This window comes from Sebastes umbrosus, chromosome 14 (assembly GCF_015220745.1).
Source record: "Sebastes umbrosus isolate fSebUmb1 chromosome 14, fSebUmb1.pri, whole genome shotgun sequence".
NCBI lineage: Eukaryota > Metazoa > Chordata > Actinopteri > Perciformes > Sebastidae > Sebastes > Sebastes umbrosus.
In genome coordinates, this window is record NC_051282.1 from 11,426,307 (window position 1) to 11,444,535 (window position 18,229).

At 43.3% G+C, this 18,229-nt stretch overlaps 1 protein-coding gene across 3 annotated transcripts in view; it reads left to right on the plus strand.

Annotated features, from left to right (window-relative positions):
• The window catches only part of LOC119501642 (glutamate receptor ionotropic, NMDA 2B-like), a 161,175-nt gene that overhangs the window by 110,364 nt on the left and 32,582 nt on the right, over positions 1 to 18,229 (plus strand). For all 3 annotated transcript variants that reach the window (XM_037792128.1, XM_037792127.1, XM_037792129.1), the window contains 3 exons: positions 8,517 to 8,631; positions 12,751 to 12,959; positions 14,138 to 14,309. In XM_037792128.1, the coding sequence (XP_037648056.1) occupies positions 8,517 to 8,631; positions 12,751 to 12,959; positions 14,138 to 14,309 (496 nt within the window). The remainder of the gene's footprint in view (positions 1 to 8,516; positions 8,632 to 12,750; positions 12,960 to 14,137; positions 14,310 to 18,229) is intronic.

The window sequence follows — 18,229 nt, forward strand, 5'->3', positions numbered from 1 at the left end:
AGCTGTGTATAGCAGTCTTCTGGTAGGGATTGTGACTAATGGAGATGATCACACATGACTTTGTAGTTTTGATCACACATCGCATGCCTTTCAAGCTTGCGGAATACAAACGGGTTAGGTCAGTAAGGGACGCATGGACATATGTTAATCATTTCTAGTTTACATTTCAGTCTGCCATTGAATGATGAAGAATCGCTGTACGGTCACGGCCATCTACTTGACTTTATAAGCCATACATTATGCCGATCCCTCTCTGCTGCTTAGCATTTCCTTGTTCAGCCCTTAGAGCTCCGTAGAATACCACAAGAGAAGGACACGTCACTCGGCTAAGTAAATTAAGTCCTCTGTAGCCAGCGCTGTGACATTCCAGCTAATGCTACAGTAGGAGCCTGACAAATGAAGATAGCAGAAAGAAGAAGAAGAAGAAGAGAGCAAAAGCACAGAGAGCAAAAAGACACAGTGAGGGAGAGATGGAACGAGAGACCGCTGGTGAGCAATACACAACAGTGTGAGAATCATGAGTTTGACAACAGCGGCCCTGACCTTGCCAGACGTGGACAGGTTCCAAATGAGCTCGGAGTTGGAAAGGTGTCAAGTGCTTTTAAGCTCTGTGGACATTTTTGAACTTCTGTGGCCCCGGCGAGGCTTTCAATAGAGTGTTTGTGTGTTTTTGCATGTGTGTGCGCTCTGCTGTGTGCGTGCGGTACACTCCGAAGCTGCGTTGTGACCCTATTGAGCCGAGGGATGAGTGTGTTGCCAGCTCCGTGGACGGTGTGTCCACCTGGGTGTTTGTGTTTGTGTGCTTCTTGCTGTTTCAGACTGAGTCTATAAAAGCCAGTTGAGTGTGTGTTTATGGGGCAGACCAGTGGGAGGCGTTAAAAAGGTACCTGTTTGTGATGGGGCTTGATTGGAACTAGGTCAGGATGCTCCTGCCCTCTTTCCTCCCTCTTCCTTCTCTCAGTTTTATCGCAGTCTCTCTGTCTCTGTCACTAAATCTCTTTTTCTCTGCCAGGTTTATTCACTCCTCTACTTTATTTTATCTCACATAATCATTGCCTCTCCTATTTCTATCACATTATTTCCTCACTCTTTCTGCCCTTTACTGCGTCCTTGTCCCCCCCCAATTCCTTCTTTTATAGGCTATTATAATTCTTATCTTAAATTAAGTTTGTCCTTTAAAGGTTCTCTATATGACATCCAGAGCATTAATATAGCAGCAAACAACTATTTATTATATAAAGATACAGAGGAGTAATGTCTACCTGAGCAGAGAATGAAGTCGCTCTCCCTCTGAGTGTGTTATAATCCGAGCTTCTTCGTGCTTCGTTGACATCGCCGGGCCGGCCGCGAGTGCCTTTTAGTGCATGTTTGTGCATGTGAGCGTGCCCCACTAGTTAGCTCACGGCTGTCCCACTGCTCGCATACGGCGGTTACAGCTGATAACGCCATCCCGACCGACGGCACCGTCACGGAAGCGTAGCACCCCCCCTCCGGTTCCCATCCCCGGGTTAACACTGTTAGCTCTGTCAGTACTGCTGCAGTTGTTTTCACTGTTAGCACCGCTAGCGTTATTTGCATCGTTAGCTGCGAGCTGCGAGCTCAGCCGTCGCCATGTTGAGAGCCGTGCAGAGGCAATAGAAATGCTTCCAATCTCACATATATTTAGCACCTTTAACGCCTCGTTTCTACACAGGTTTTTTTGTGTTCGTACGGCCCCCTAGTGTTCAACGCAAGGAAATGGATCCCTTTACTGATAGAATCACCATCACAGTTATGGGAGAGACGCTACTGCATAGATATAAAACAGCCTTTTTATATCTACGAGTTACTGTCTGTTAAAAGCTCGACGGCATATTTAGCTAAAATTGGTTGCATGCTAGCCGTGGAACAGAGTGCATGCATACCATAACGTGCTAACTTCCTGTGGCACACATAGAACCTGTCCGTAATCTGTCACAAAATTTCAAACTTTTCAACGTACCTCCAAACTATGGACCAAAAAAAAAGAAAGGAGGAGTTTCGCAAACCAATCGGAGATCACAGAGGTTCCCATTGGAATGAATGAACTTTTGGTCGACTCGTATACGAACACAGAGCTGTGTGGAAAAGAGGCGTAAGGCTTTTGAAGTTTTATTCCAAAATGCTCAGAAATTAGAAAAAACAAGAGAAGAATCCTCAAGTGTTTTATCAATTATCTATGAAATGTAGAGAATCCACTCTGTTCAAGGGCTACCATTTCAAATGAATTTCATTGATCACTATTAATTAAGTGCTGTCTGTCATTTGTCGAAAGTAAATCAAATGTTCTCAGTCCCCCCCCCTTTTTGTTTTTCTGTGTCCCCGTCTTGTCATCTCTCCGCTCTCTTCCCATTAGCACAATTTATTACACTCTTTACACATTCAGCTCCCATGTCTGAATACACACACACACACACACCACTAGACGCATACTGTACATGTGCAGACGCACGCACACACACACACAACAAATTCACACCTCCCCTCACATTCGCACTGTATACCCCAAGTGACATGCAGCAGAGCTACTGTACAGTATTTTTGTGTCTGCCATATGGGGCATGTTATCATTCTCCGTATAGATTCCTGCTCTGGAAACCCAATAAGTACATTTCACCACAGTAATTGCTAAGGAGTGTAATTCATGACTAATTCATGTCGGGGTTAATTTATTAAATCTGACTTATCAATATTTCACACGACTCCTCCATTATTCACACCAGAGCATGCGCTAAAACGTATCTGTGTCAGGGCATTGAGTTAGCATGGCAAGCGTGTGTCTGTGTGTGTGTGTGTGTGTGTGTGTGTGTGTGTGTGTGTGCTTCTGGCACTAAGTTGTTCTGATTTACAATGGGGCAAGAATAAAAAAATAGAAATGTCTGCAAAAATGTGAGGCAGTTACTGTAGAGGGCGGTCAGTGTCACTTGATTTCGTTCGCCAGGTGGAGACAGCTGCTGCTGTTTGAATTTCAATTCACCTGCTGTACAGTACGGCTGAGATACACTCCCCTAGATACTGACTTGAGCTGGAAACTGACGGGTTCAAAGGGATATCAAAACAAAGGGTTTAGTCAGTGGGTGGATGTGTGCACAGCGCTCTTAGCATGCATGTTACTTAATGCCATCTCATGACACATATACTGTACAGTAGAAGATAGATGGAGGGAGGAGGGTGTAGGTTTGTGTTCACATGTTTATTTGTGTCTCTGGCATGGCAAGGAAGGCGTCGAATTTGTCATCAAGCTTTGAGCAACGTACTTAACATCCAGCTGTCCCAGTGGACCGTATTGGGACCGACCGGGCAGCTTCCAGGTGTGGTTTAACTGTATACACTAGGGCTGGGACGATACACCTACGTCCAGATTCAATACTATCACAATACTTGGGGGCTGATTCGATATGTATTGCGATTCTACAATTATTGCGATTCGATATTATGATTTATTGCGATTTTTGTTAACCTTTTTATCACTAGGCCATGGGAAAAAGTTGAATCATACACTTCTTGGGGCTTTTACTTTGAAAATATCTAAATTGATACGGTAAAATGTTTTGATTTTCAGCATGTATGTATTCAGAGAGATATAAGGCAAATATATCTGTCACTATTAGGCATTATTTGTTAAATTTTTTCCAGCAACCCAAAAATCAAAGAATAAAGACATTTCCCTCACAAACTAGTGGTACTTTCTTTTTAATTTATAAGGGACATGTAATGTTTTATACTTCTGGTGAATATAATCCAATCAATCTCGTTTCCATATATGTATTTTGTATATACAGTTCCCTTAGTTAACATCTTATATTGAAAACTGCACGTAGTCACACATGTATACTTCCTCTAACTTCTCCAAGTCCGACGCTAGCTCTCCCGTCAGCTCCGTTCTCTTTATACATCCATGGTCAGCTCCATCGGGGCCGTTTGAATGCCTTTAACATAAATGTCAGTATCTTGGTGCTCTACAGTTGTAGCGTCGGCCCATTTGACCACGGAGATGCGAGTGACGGCTGGCTTGACCGTACATTACCGCAATACGATAACATTTCCTGTCCATGTCAGAGTTAGCATGCAGCTTTAGCCATGATGTCTAGCTCTGCTTTCCCTGCAATGTGTGAAACACAAATTGTTTCCATACTTTACTGTATGTGTAGTGTTTACCACTTTGTATTTAAAATGTGAGGGTGCAGGTCGTATCCACGCAGACCCTGCACCGTTTTCTACTTCGCTTCCTGCTGCGGTTTGTTTTGGTTGACCGATAAGGAATGGATATGGCGTCACGTTACTCAGATTACAACAATAAAAGCGGTAACTTCCTTCTACCTCCGCATAGACTCAAAGGAAGCAAATATATCGATTCTGGCATTAAAAAATAGATTTCAAAATCGTAAAAATGTGAATGCTGAGTAAACCCTCTCTGTGTCAGTGTGTGCAGGCACATGTGTGTCCACTTAAACTGGTAGTGATACAGGAAGTTCAGAGGAGGTGACAGAGAGCGGCTGTGGTCACATGGGCGGAATATAAAGTGCCTTCCTGTAACGAAGTAGTGATGGGAGAGGAAGAGGAAAGAGAGCGTTGCAGTCCAGTAGTAATATGTCCCATCCCCTCCCTCTTTCTCTTTGAATCCCACCTCTCTCTCTCTCTCTCTCTCTCTCTCTGTCTCTCTCTCTCTTTCCCTCCCACCCTCTGCGAGATTACCGTTACCATAGTAACACAGCAGATTGGCTTGGAAGTCACAGTGGTTGTGGGTGCCATGGCAACACACATATGCTTGTGTTTCGCTCTGTTACTGCTGTCAACGTGTGTAGTACACACACACACACACACACACACACAAAGACCCCACATTGTTGCATGTAACAATAGCTCGCTCAGTAAAGATTAAAGGGGGCGCAGCGTCGTGTCATTTTGTAAATGGCTTATGATTTATGCAGCAGATTCTGTGCACTTTGTATCAGTGCCAGGGCTCTACAGGATGGGGCGGTTAGCTGGACACAGGGGGCTGCATGAGACGCTATGATGCTGGATGATTCGGCTCATCACAGCCCATTGAAAATATCAATATTTAATACAGGAAATAGAATAAGGAGGCTGGCTTTAGAGTAATTGCTGGATTATTACATGAGTCACATGATGGAGTACACAGGACCTGCATACTGTAGGTACATAGATGGATATATAGATTCATAGAAACAACATTTAAATTATAATATATTTCTGTTTGGCGTCCTTCCAGTGGAAGCCTCCTGATCTGATCTGTGATCTGATCCGTCTAAAAGGTCAAACAGGGTTAAAGGTAAAACATAATGATCTTTGAGGTGCAGCAGTGAGGTGGTGTATAACGTTAAGGTACTGTAGAGCTGCAGAGAGGTTGAGCTTCGTCGCTCTCTAACGAGGAAAACGATGGTTCAAGACTCAAACTGGTTCTGCTGGTGATCCTGATACATGACCCAGTCCGCTCAGCACACCGGCACCAAGCCACGTCTTCACACACATGCACCTTTTCTTTTTTGTTATTTATATATTCATCTACATATATATGGTGTGCACGTTTTTTTGAGGCAGAGTGTTTCCATGGAAACAGTCAGCGAGAGAGAGTAAAGGGTGAGGGAGTGAAAGAGTTAAGAAATGCTGTGTGTACGTGTGTGTGTGTGTCTGTGTGTGTGTGTGTGGGGGGGGGGATGACAGTGAAGTGATTTGAGTTCACCTGACATAAACATTCCTGTTCTCATATACACACACTTTACACACTCCCACGCACGTTCACCATAATCACTGCAAGAGAATACAGTGTTGAGTGATGTGTGTTTGTGTGTGTGTGTGTGTGTGTGTGTGTGTGTGTGTTTGTGTTTATTTGAAGGGAGGTGAAATGATTTCACCTGACATAAACAATGCTGCTTTCTCTCGGTTTCTCTTTCTGCACCACACAAACACACCGACTGAAGCTGCAGACACACAGAGCCAGACACACACACACACACACACACACACACACACTAACACACAGTGATCTGACAAGCTGCTGCTGTTGGTGTATTATATAGTACTATGGACATAAGCTGCATTGCATATGTTTGTGCCTCCTTTCTTTGCCCGTCTCTCCAGAGCTCGCTGTATGACTTGTCAATGGGACACAACAAAAAATTGGTGTAAAAATTGGTCAATTTATCTTTTAGGTGATGTAACCAAATTTCAACAATTTCAATGATTTTTTTTTTTTTATATCTAGTCATCCATGTTTCCAGCTAGATACAACAAATATACATATACACAATAATGATATAAAGTATATTTGATTTTGAAAGATTTAGTTTGTATTTGCTTATTTAAAGTGCAATTTCAATTAAAAAACAACTTAAAAATTACATGTTTATATCATTTTCTTTTTCTGACATGACAATGTGATGATGATGAGGATGGATGAGTTCAGTGCACAGACTGTATATAAAGATGGACGACATGACGGCTCCCCAAAAGTGAAGCCAAAACATCTCGATCGCCCCCTGGTGGCTGGCTGCAGTATAGGTCATAAATCCCGCCCCCTCCATGTTAGCGGATGGGACATGGGCCGAACTAAAAAGTCAAAGTACACGTAGGTAGTTAGGTAGTTCATATCACGCTGATGTATGTTCCAGTGTTAATTTTTCTAATAAGTTTGGTTTGAATTAGTTATTTGATGCTATAAAAAGGGGGTGAGACGTCATGATTGACAGCTGCTCTGAGTGAAGTAGTCACAGAGCTGGAGGCTCAGGATTTGTACGAGAGAGGAGATGTAACTTTAACTTTCCTAAACCGTCACGAGTCTGTGTAATAATAATGTGATAATGTGTCGATCTAATCATAAACATAGTTATAGAGATGTTATGGTTAGTTATTGTGTCTTTGTAGCCAAACAGCTACCGTGGTGCTAACGTAGCAGCTAGGTGTCTCACGCTAGCAAGCTGCGGCCGTGCTCGGCTCGTGTTTGGCTTGGGCGGGTGTTCGGACCTTCATACTGCGGCTACAGCCTCCCAATCACTATTACGCAGACTCTGGCTCCAGATGGCGTCAAAATTTCAAGATGGCAGCTCTGGTATCCGGGATATTTTGGCTTCACTTTTGGAGGAAGTGGGAGGAAGTGGAGATGTGTCGTCCATCTATACATACAGTTAATGGTTCAGTGTTTATTATGTTTTCATCACTTCCTTGATAAGATGGTATTCAGTCATGCAGAAATATCCATACAGCCAGGGAAACATCGGGTGGTTAGCTTAGCAGCACCTTTAAACATCACTAATTAACATGTTATATTTCGTTCATTTAATCTGAACAAACACCAAAGTGTAAAAACAACAAGCGGTTATGTACTATTTCTTGGACCGGACTATTGGTGCCTTGAAATGGGGTCGTGTTTAGCGTGTTCATGAGAAGGGTCCATATGAACGCCCCGCTTTTGTGGTATTCACGACCTCTTAAGTGGACATTTTCTGAAAGCTACGAGTTCACGAGTTGTGGCAGAAATGGCAGAGCCATGCAAGTTAATTTTTCAGTGCATAATAAGTTAATATATTGTAATTTTAGTCGTATATTGTTTTTCTTCGTAATTGTCTGAGGAAAATGTTGATATTCCCAGCGGCCTCACATTTTCCCTCTGTCATTATGCGCTCGCATTTTCTGCATTACGTTACCCGCTTGCTAAATTGTTAGCCTCTGTGGCTTCTGGACGCCGACAATAACGTTAATATTGCCGTTGCTTAGCAGCGGTGTTCTCAAGACTTAATCACTTGATCGTACACGACTTCCCATCTCGTAACCACGAGCTCACAAGTTGCATTTGAAGGCAGCATAATAACTTCCTCAAATCTCCGCTGGTTGCCTGGCAACTGCTCCCAGCCAAGAAAAAGTTCAGCACATATCTCCGAGTCAAAATAAGTAAAAGGTTTTTACACTTAAACAGACAAGGTGGATCGTGAGCTTTAGAGGTGGATTTTGTGACAGTTGGACAGAGCTAGCTGTTTCCCCCTGTTTCCATTCTTTGTGCTAAGCTAACCAGCGGCTGCAGGCTGTGGTATCAATCTGCTCATCTAACTCTCTACCAAAAAAGCAAACAAGCATGTTTCCCAAAATGACAAACTTTAAGGTCACACGCTGCAGTAAGAATGAAATCATTGTACCTGGGATGATTAAAGAGAAGCTGAAATAGTTTTTCCTCAGTCCTGTCTTAAATCATCAGTGCTGTTTTGCTCAAGTGTCTGTCTGCAGCTGATGACTAATGACTGTTCATCTATTTATTTAAACCCTGCTTAGACATTGGCTGATAGCTGTTTCCCGGCAGAAGATGCATTTTTACAGTGTCAGTGGGTTTGTCTGAAAAGATAAATGCTTACAAGATAAATTGGCATACCATGAAACTTTAATGTATAGAGCAAATAAAAAAAAAAATGAGAGCTATTTTTCAGGAAGTGATGTATGTCTCAATGAGTCTCTCTCACTGTCTCTCCCCTCGATGTTTCCCTCTACAGGTACCTGATGAATGTGACGTTCGAGGGACGTAATCTGTCGTTCAGCGAGGACGGATACCAGATGCACCCCAAGCTGGTCATCATTCTGCTCAACAAGGAGAGGCAGTGGGAGAGGGTGAGAGAGACATAGGGGAGGAAAGCGTGTGGTTGTGTGTTTGTGCATCTATATTCAGCTGTAAGCACAGTACCTGATTGGTCCACGAGTATCGCTCTCTCTATCTGCATCTCTTATCATCTGATTTTCACTTTTTAAGCATTTTTAAGCCTTAAGCTTCATAGGCGCTGCTCTGATTAGATATTATCAACTCGGCGAAGGTGCCTTTGAGCAATACACTGCAGCACAGGCTCCAGAGCGGTGATGTAGTAAGAATGCTTGTCTGTTCATTTTAAAAGTTGAGGAAGCACATTGCATTTACATACTGTAGGCTTCCACTAAAAATTATCTTTGTAATAGTCGGACCTGCAGCTACTCAGACATCTTGTGAGGAAGGATTTGCTTAAAGAGAAAAATTCACCACCTTGTATGTGGATGTCCAATCAGTGTTGATGTTAAATGTAGTACATCGAACCAGTTAATTCCTCAGTGTGTGCTTTTTTGTCCCAGAAAGCTGAGTTCTCGTGATCGTGGAGCCGTGCTGACAGTGCCTACATGTACCAGGATGCATTGCGCGCAAACTACTGACGCCCAGCAAAAACATAGTGTAGTCAAGGGTTATGAGTTGCGCCTATACTTAAGGCCTTTACACACCAGGGGCATGACAAATATACGATGCAAAATACTCGCCTGCGAATATTAAATGTCTAGGGCTTTTATTGTGAAAGGTAAGAACGGAAGGAGTGGATCTGGTCTGGGCTTCCTTTGTCAAGGTTGAAGGGGGTAAAAGTTTGCGGTCCTGGTTCGGACTACGGAGCCTCTGTGTTATTGTTTCATAAATAGAGGCGCAACACAACCCGTCCCGCACAACATTGCCGCATAATATTTGCGTTTTATGTGAAAGTACTCATGACAAAAACAACGGTTTGAAACAAAATAATTATATGCGATTTAATCGCATGGGAAAAAAACGCTGGTATGTAACGGCCTTTATGCAGGTAATAAAATAAAAAGACGAAGGCTCCGTAGTCTGAAAAAGCATGAACCAAGACGGCAACAACTCTGGAAGCACATTACAGCTTCACTCGTCTGTTTTTTTACCTCTCACAATAAAAGCCCAACTTAAATTCACTCAGCATTTCACTAAGAGGCAACTCGTCAAAATAACTTACAATCGCGTTAGCTGACAAAAACACTCACTCAGTGGCCATCTGACCTCTGGGCCCTGCTGGTCTTAGTTGTCTTTTCCAGTTTATCCATCCTCTGCACTCATATTTTTATGCCATTTTCACTATTGGAAACGGAGCTAGTTTGCCATACAAGAGAAGAGAACAAGGAGGTTCTGATTTTGATTGCCATCTAGAGCACGCTCCTGACTACCCTGAGAAATCCAAGCTGAAATAGCAGCCTGTAGTTCATCTTTACTACCAACTACGTCACTGTCACGTCAAATGACGGCGCTGGATGCAGCAAGAACAACAGATTTTGCGGTGAGGTTGAAAAACGTCAAACTTTCCCTTCAAACTGACCCCATGTTATTTTTACAAAACAGCATATAGACAGTAGTGTTGACATGTTTTGTAGTCCAGCGGTCAAATGTCATTAACGGATCCTCTGGATCTCTTTTACGGAGCTGCAGGTGCTCAGTAATGCAGCACTGAGCAAACAAGACAAATAGAGGCATAGATTCATTCTGACAGAGATGATTACCTTGTTTTCCAAATGAAAACGAAAATGCACATCCTCAGGAAGGACGAGTTTACAGTCTATCCGTTATGTTTACAAGGTCGACGGTGAAGTTGGTCTGTGTGCCTGTAATTTTGGAATCAGTTTATCCACGATTACACCTGTGTCCCACAAGGGGTTTGTTGGTAGGCCTGGTTCTAAATGTGCACATTCTCAAGTACAAGAAGAAGCATATGCATGGTTTAAGCAATAGACTGTATAAGAAGTGGACGTAGTCACCGTGACGTTGGTTTGTGGACTGCCGTTTTGAAGCCTTGAGTTCAGCATTTTGGTCGTGCCATCTTAGTGTTTGGCATTCTTGTTTTTTTGCAACCAGAAGTGACATGAGAGGGTGGAGCTAAGCACAACCGAATGCTGATTAAGACAATTTTAGGCAACCAAAAAGGTTATAATTAAGGCACTTCAACATTGGCTTCACTTTTCAGACCCGGAGGTTGCCCACTGGTTTAAGCACAAAACTGTAACTGTGGAGGGTGAAAGTTCAGCTATAAACCACTGTGGTACTGCTGTGTCAAATTTCATATGTGCTTTGTCAGCTTTCTCTAAATAGATGAAGGTCATTGTACAGGTGGAGTAATGGATAGAATACATTTTCTAAGTACGGGTGGAGGAGAAAGTAGTAGTGCAGACGGGGCAACAACAATCCTGAGTCATACTCCGAAACGAAACAACCTTAAATGAACTTGATGCTCAGCGCCACCTGCAAAGTCACCAGCCTGCATCTGTGTTTCCTTCTGCTCCCCCTCCATTGTGTCTGCGTCCTGCAGTCTGACTCCTTTGACTCTCCCTATTCTTTATTCTCAGTGTTTCTCTCTTTCTTCAGCCTCTCTAATCTATATTCTGTCCTCTGATCAGAGAACAAGGTGAATCGCTCCCATCCCGTCTCCTCTCTCTCTCTCTCTCTCTCTCTCTCTCTCTCTCTCTCTCTCTCTCTCTTTCCTCTCTTTCTTTCTCCCCTTGCAGTCTGCACCCCTTCCCCCCGCCGCTCCCTCACTCATGTTTAATTCTAAACTTGACTTCCAGCTGAACCACTTTTCTTGGATCCTAATGAGTTCCAGCTCCTACAACCGTGCTTTCCACTGCACCTTTGAAGTAGTGTGAAGACTCTGTAGTGTCCAGTCCAGTTTACTCACCCTCCGGGCTGATTTTAACCCTCTTCTCTCCACCTCCAACCCACCCCGCCACCCTCCTCTTGCTCTCCATCCCTGTCTATCTCTTTCACTTACTCACATTTTTCGTCCAGATAGAAGAAGGCTGCGTCGTGCCCCAGAGATACACAGCCTAAGCTTGTCCACTCCAGGCTGCCTTGGCAAGTTTGTGTTCCCTGGAGTGCAATATGTGTGTGTCCATTTACATATTTAACTGACTTTACACACTGGCTCCTCAGCTCCCTGTCCTGCCCTCTCTCCCATTACAGTGTCCAATTAGCTGATGATCCATATCCATTTCCGCCCACATCTTTCTCTCCATGAAAGTGGCCTAGTGGGCACTTCTAGAGGAAAGGGCACCGGCTCCAGGTATGGCTTCACAGGAGCGGCATTTTACTAATTTATGATGCTGATTCAGTAGAGTAGAGCCGCAAGGGCTGGAGGGCCCTCCAGACCTACAGCTGGACTACAGAAGAGCCGGCGTTTTGCATCCGAAAGAGCTCCATCTCCGGCTTTCCTTTCTCCGTCATGCAGGCGCTCGCTTGACTCTTTCCCTCTGCAAATGTAGCTGTTTCCTCATATCTCTCTTTTTCTTTGTTTGATCTCTCCATCCAAATTCTCTCCGCAGCCTCTCCTCTTGATCTGAATTCTGCTCTTTCCCCCGTTCCAGTCTCGTCCTTCCCGTTAACCTTATTCTCGTTCTCTCCTCTGGGTCCCAGTCCTCTCCTCCTTCTGTCTTCTCTCCTCTCTTCCCACTAAGTTTCTACGTCGCCATATTCACTTATACATCTTATTATGCTCCTGTTCATTTATTACCTTATGGTTGTTTTATTGACAGATGGACTAATCGTAGTTAAACCCAGAAAACAGAAAATGAGCCGATAAAACCCAAATCAGAGCATTCAAATTCAATAACATTCAATAACAAGCATTCAAAGTCTACGTTGCTTTTTTTGATGATGTGTTTCAAATGTTTGTGAGAGCAGAGCTGCAGTTATTTTTGATGGAACCGACTCATTGCAGCATGGAATTTAATCTGAATTCATGTTTTAATTAGATTCCTGCCCGGTGATTCATTTCATGTACGTATTTTGCGGTTACATTTGTTAACATTGAGTTGATGAGCCACTTGTCCAGACTGTGAGTCTCCATGGTTGCAGTTAAGCCCCTGGTAAAATATCAAGAACGCAGTTCTTGGTAGAAAATCTTAATCTGAATGTCTTTTGTTTGCTGCATGTCCCTGCAGGTGGGTAAATGGGAGAACGGTTCCTTGTCCATGAAGTACCACGTGTGGCCTCGCTATGAACTATACGGGGGAGCAGCGAACAGGGAGGATGACCACCTGTCCATCGTGACGTTGGAGGAGGCTCCGTTCGTCATCGTGGAAGACGTGGATCCGCTTAGCGGGACCTGTATGAGGAACACTGTGCCCTGCCGGAAGCAGATCAAAACACTGTGAGACTTAAAGCTCAGATATACCATAAGTATCAGAGAGAAACAAGAATAAGAATGCATGTCAAGGGGGAAAAATCATTTCTGTTAAACCTGCAGTAGGCAGAATGTTTTTGGCATCATTGGGCAAAAATTCCATAATAACCTTTCAGCATATTGTAATTCAAGTGTTCTGAGAGGAAACTAGACTTCTGCACCTCCTCATGGCTCTGTTTTCAGGCTTTAAAAAATGTAGCCCGTAACGGGAGACTTTGGCCAATCACAGGTCATTTCAGAGAGAGAGCGTTCCTATTTGCTGTTCATTCAACAGAGGCAGCTTTAAAATACTCGCAAACTCCAATCAAACGGTCAAACTAGGCAGCGCTGATCAAATATGAATCAATATTCTGTTACTGTAATGCCTATTTCTCTCCTCAAATGTTTTCAGAAACATCTTGTAGTGTACTGTTTGGCTGTAAAATTAGAAAATTTGCGCTGGCTGCTGGGCGGTGCTTGGTATTTCCTCAACTGATCTCAACATGGCTGGTCACAAACTTTCTCATTTTACAGCTAAACAGTACACTACAAGATGTTTCTGAAAACATTTGAGGTGAGAAATAGGCATTACAGTAACAGAATATTGATTCGTATTTGATCAGCGCTGCCTAGTTTGACCGTTTGATCGGAGTTTGCGATTGATTGACAGCTGCTCAGAGACGGCAAGGCTCCAGCTCGGCTCTGATTGGTTGTTTTCCTCCGGTCTGGGAAATCTTGCAGATGCCATTAGGAGCACCGGAGGCCACCAGAGACACATGAGATTACCTGTCTCATGCACTGCTGTCAGGATATAGTGATCGTTTTATAAAAAATAACTTTTTTTAATCATATTTGCTCCAATTCTACCCACTGCAGCTTTAAGTATGAGCTTATTGTGAGCACATACAGATAGAGACTCACAGATCCACCTACTGCAGAACTGGCCAAAGTAGAAATGAAAAAAAAACTGCTTCAATTTTGCCTGTGAATGATGTTAATTTCCCACGACAGCTTTACTGAGCCAGGGGTAGAATCAGTTCACACTTCATCGGTGTGAGAGTGACAGCGCCAGATCCACAAAATCACGACTACAATTAACAATTCATGCCAATTCCGACAGAAGTACATATTTGATTAAATAATGATCTGTTTGTGTGTCTATGCAGCAATTCGACGAAGGATTCAGGGATCTACATAAAGCGTTGCTGTAAGGGATTCTGCATCGACATCCTGAAGAAGATCGCCAAGCAGGTGAAGTTCACCTACGACCTTTACTTGGTCACTAACGGCAAACACGGCAAGAAGATCAATGGGACGTGGAACGGCATGGTGGGAGAGGTGAGGAGTGTGTGTGTGTGTCTTTGTCTTCCCGTCTGTCTCTTGCTTTTGTTTTGGCAGCCTGCACTGTCAGTAATTGTGTGTAATGTATTTGTCAGATACTAGCACACCAATCTGAAAGCCTACTAAATGTTCAGTCAGTGGAAAGCAGCCAGGTTGTTCAGGTCAACAAGTAAAGCCTCTCTGTGCTTGTCGTGGTCACGCATGTGTAAATGACATGACAGTCTCATTAGTAGTTTGTTGGCAAAGCGTGCAAATGAAGATTGCACCTAATTCACACTTTGCAAACACCATCTTATCATTGTTGATGGCACCGCTGTTTAAAAGGTGGTGTTAAGACATTTGGGCTATCAGAGTGCATCGCAAAAAGACATCGGCATATTTGGCAACGAGTCAGGCGAGGGAAGGAGAATTAATTCTTTCCCTCCGTTTGAGGCAGAAAATGATCCGATTATAAAACAGGCTTTGGTGCAGAAGTTGATACTGAAATGTATTCAAGAATTTGGCACAATATAACAAACAACAAAAAAAATGAAATTACTCCCAACAAAATGGTACAGTAGAAAACAATGGAGAAAAAAAATAACTTAAAGAGGTTTTTTTTCAACTGAAAGTGTCGGCTGAAGCTACTACTGTACACTTTTTTCGAAACACTAACGCCGACTTACCATTCTGATCAGATATTTTTTGTCCATTAAATTATTTTTTAAAACATTTAAACGTAAGTGTGCCGTACGTTTTCAGCTTCTCACAAAAACTGTTCCACAAATCCATACCTTAAACAGAAATACATTGATTTTTCACATTAGACCCGACCCTTTGTTTCTTAAACATGCAGATTCCTCTCAAATTATTGACCGTATCTCATTTCAAACAACTTTTGGACACTCTCAGGTAGTCGTTTGTTTTTGACCTTGTGCAGTTTGAAAATCTACCAAGTCCATGAATTTTAGAGCCTTTAATTTAATGAACTGTTTGTTCTTGAAAAGAAGTTTCATTCACAGTTATTATAGTTCTCTTTTGAAGTATATCAATTGTATTTGTATTTGTTTTATATGTTTCCCCATACTTCCACACAGTAACTAATGTATGGTTGTACTGTATACGTGAACAATACAAAGATTGATTTTTGCATTTTTGCTCTGATATAATTTGTATGTGGTTGCCAACAATGTATTATCTGTCATCCCTCCCAAAAATGATTGATTTCAGACACCCTTTCAATTTCAGCATTACTTATCTTAAGTTTGCTTTTTAAATTTGTTACACGATTGGCAAAGATGATGAATTTAGTGTTATTTAAAGGGCGGGTTCATTATTTTGTTTATTTTTTAGGTTTTCTTATCATTCTGTAGCTTCCCAGTGGTGTTCCTCATGTATTCAAATCCAAACATTCACATTTTGGTCGAAGTACGTATGTTTTAGCGTCAAAATGCTACTGCAAAGGGCAGATAGAGTCACAGTATGTGTTCACCCCTTTATGTCCAATAAACTGTGCTGCTATATTTAGCTCCCATAGGAGCTACTATACCTGAAGGGTTCATTTCCTCTCTGAAGTGTGTTTTCATACCTTGAATTATGAGCTTTCCTTTCCGGGTCAGCCCTCTGCCCGACAGCCCTAACACTTATGTCAGATGGGCTAAGCACCTCACCCGAGGGTGCGTACAGTTCAGCCAGCTGCAACAATTCACTTCGGGCTCTTAATATTCCCTAATCGACATTGTTCCTAAGGTAAGGTCGTTGTCAGTTCTCATACTTCAACCTATAAGAGCGAGCTGCTCTCGTGCTGTCAGACTTTGTTAATGAAGCAAAAGGCAAACGGATCGATAGGAGCCCCAAAGGTCACAGGTTGAAAACATGCTCTTGTCAGGACGCTGAAGTTTGAACAACCTTCAGAAGTCACAGCCCAGATGATGTGTCTATTTTTTCACGCAGTAAAACTTTTGCTATTCAAGTTACATTAAAGCTGACCCATTGAATCTATTATATAAAGCCATTTAAGTCATCCTTCCAGTGTCTTTAGTGGGCACTGAGCTGTAAGTGTGCTCACCTGTAATAAACTCTATCGCCCGGACTAAAAGCACCGTAATGTGCCGTCTCCTTCTCACCTCCACAGATGAACGGTCATTAGGAGGAGGGATGGGGGGACATTCATCTCAGCAGCTCACACACGCACACACGCACACACACACACACACACATGCACGCACGCACGCACACACACACAAAGACAGACAAGGGACACTTATGCATGAACGATCACAGATATAAAAGAATGCATGCATGAATGCGGACACATGGACACAGACAGGCAGACTGTTTCCATATGTGCACAGAGAGGACACACTCAAAATGTCAATTCATCACTCACACACACAACACACACACACACACACACACTTCACCATATATCTGCTGTATCTAATAAAACCAACCCGTGTCCTTCACCAGTTGGAACAAAGCCCAAACTACAGTATATCTCACACCCTTAATGGACCGAACTGGACTGATGCTCACACGCACACACACACATACACACACAATAGGACGTGCCTATGCACACTCCTGAACACTCACAGAGATCACTGAGGGCCTTTACACAATTTTGCGCAGCTTGGAAAGACAAAAGATCAAAAAGAAAAAAAAAAAAAATCAATAAACGCTTTACCGACATTTTGTCATAACTCGATTCTGGCAGTCCGTGTCAGATTTCATGGGCTGCATTGACTTGTGCTGCCCCCTAATACTCCTAATCTAAAATATTAGAGACAATACACTTGATTGCATGATTTTGGCCTCGCAATAAAGACACTGGCGCACACACACACACCAACTGAGACACATACACAGATCCTCGCTCACTCATTCTCAATAACACCCACATGGGTCACTTTCATAACACGGAGAGAACAAGTCGTAGGAGGGAGATGGAGAGAGCGGAGCGGAGAGAGAGGAAGTGAGTACACTGCTGGATGGACTCGCTCTCTCTTCCCCCGGGGAGACGTTCGCACATTCAGACACCAACACACACACACACACACACAAGTGAACATGCACACCCGTACTTACATGCTGACAGAACAAACGAGATTGAAAAGTTGCAAATGCACACACACACACACACACAAACACACGCTAGCAGACACAAACACTTTGAAAACTGCAGATAATGTGCAGAGTAGATGTGTGATATTCTTCCCTGCATGTAAAGGTCCACTTCACAGGTAGAGAACAAAGGTTCGCTCCCTTCTCTTTCTCTCTGTCTTTTTCCCTTTATGACTCACTCACACACGCACACACTCACACACTCACACACACACTAACGCTGAAGCACGTACCGGAGCTTTGACTCACATAGTCACAAACGCCTTATTAACTCAGTAAGACAGTCTCGTCCCACCTTACCCCTGTGCTGTAGGGCTGTAGAATTTGGGGCTAAATATACACTACCTGTGCCGAGGTACTGACAGGTAGAGGGAGGAGAGGCATTGGGGCAGCTATTTCAAGCAGCCATGACCCACTGTGGTAACCCACTTTCTTCCCCCCTCCTTCCGTCTTTCCCTCCCCTGGCGTGCATCACGAGTGTCCACTCACGAGCTGTGTGTGGAAAGTGTGTTGTCCTCCTGCTCCATCTCTGGCCCTGTCCAGACCTGGCATTAACATGCGTCTTGCATGATCCGATCACAAGTGGACGGCTCTAAGTATAGGTGCGAATGCACTCAAGACGCATTGAGGACGCATCGAGATCTGATCGGTCAGACCACATTCGGAGGTCGCCTGGGCTACATATGGACACATTCTTTTAGCAGTGTGTACGTGAACGCGTCCTGGCCCACGGTCGTGTCCAGAGGGGACCTACGAGTTGAATAGTTAAGGGTAGGCATTGATCTTAAATAGTTAAGGTTAGGCATTGACCTCCA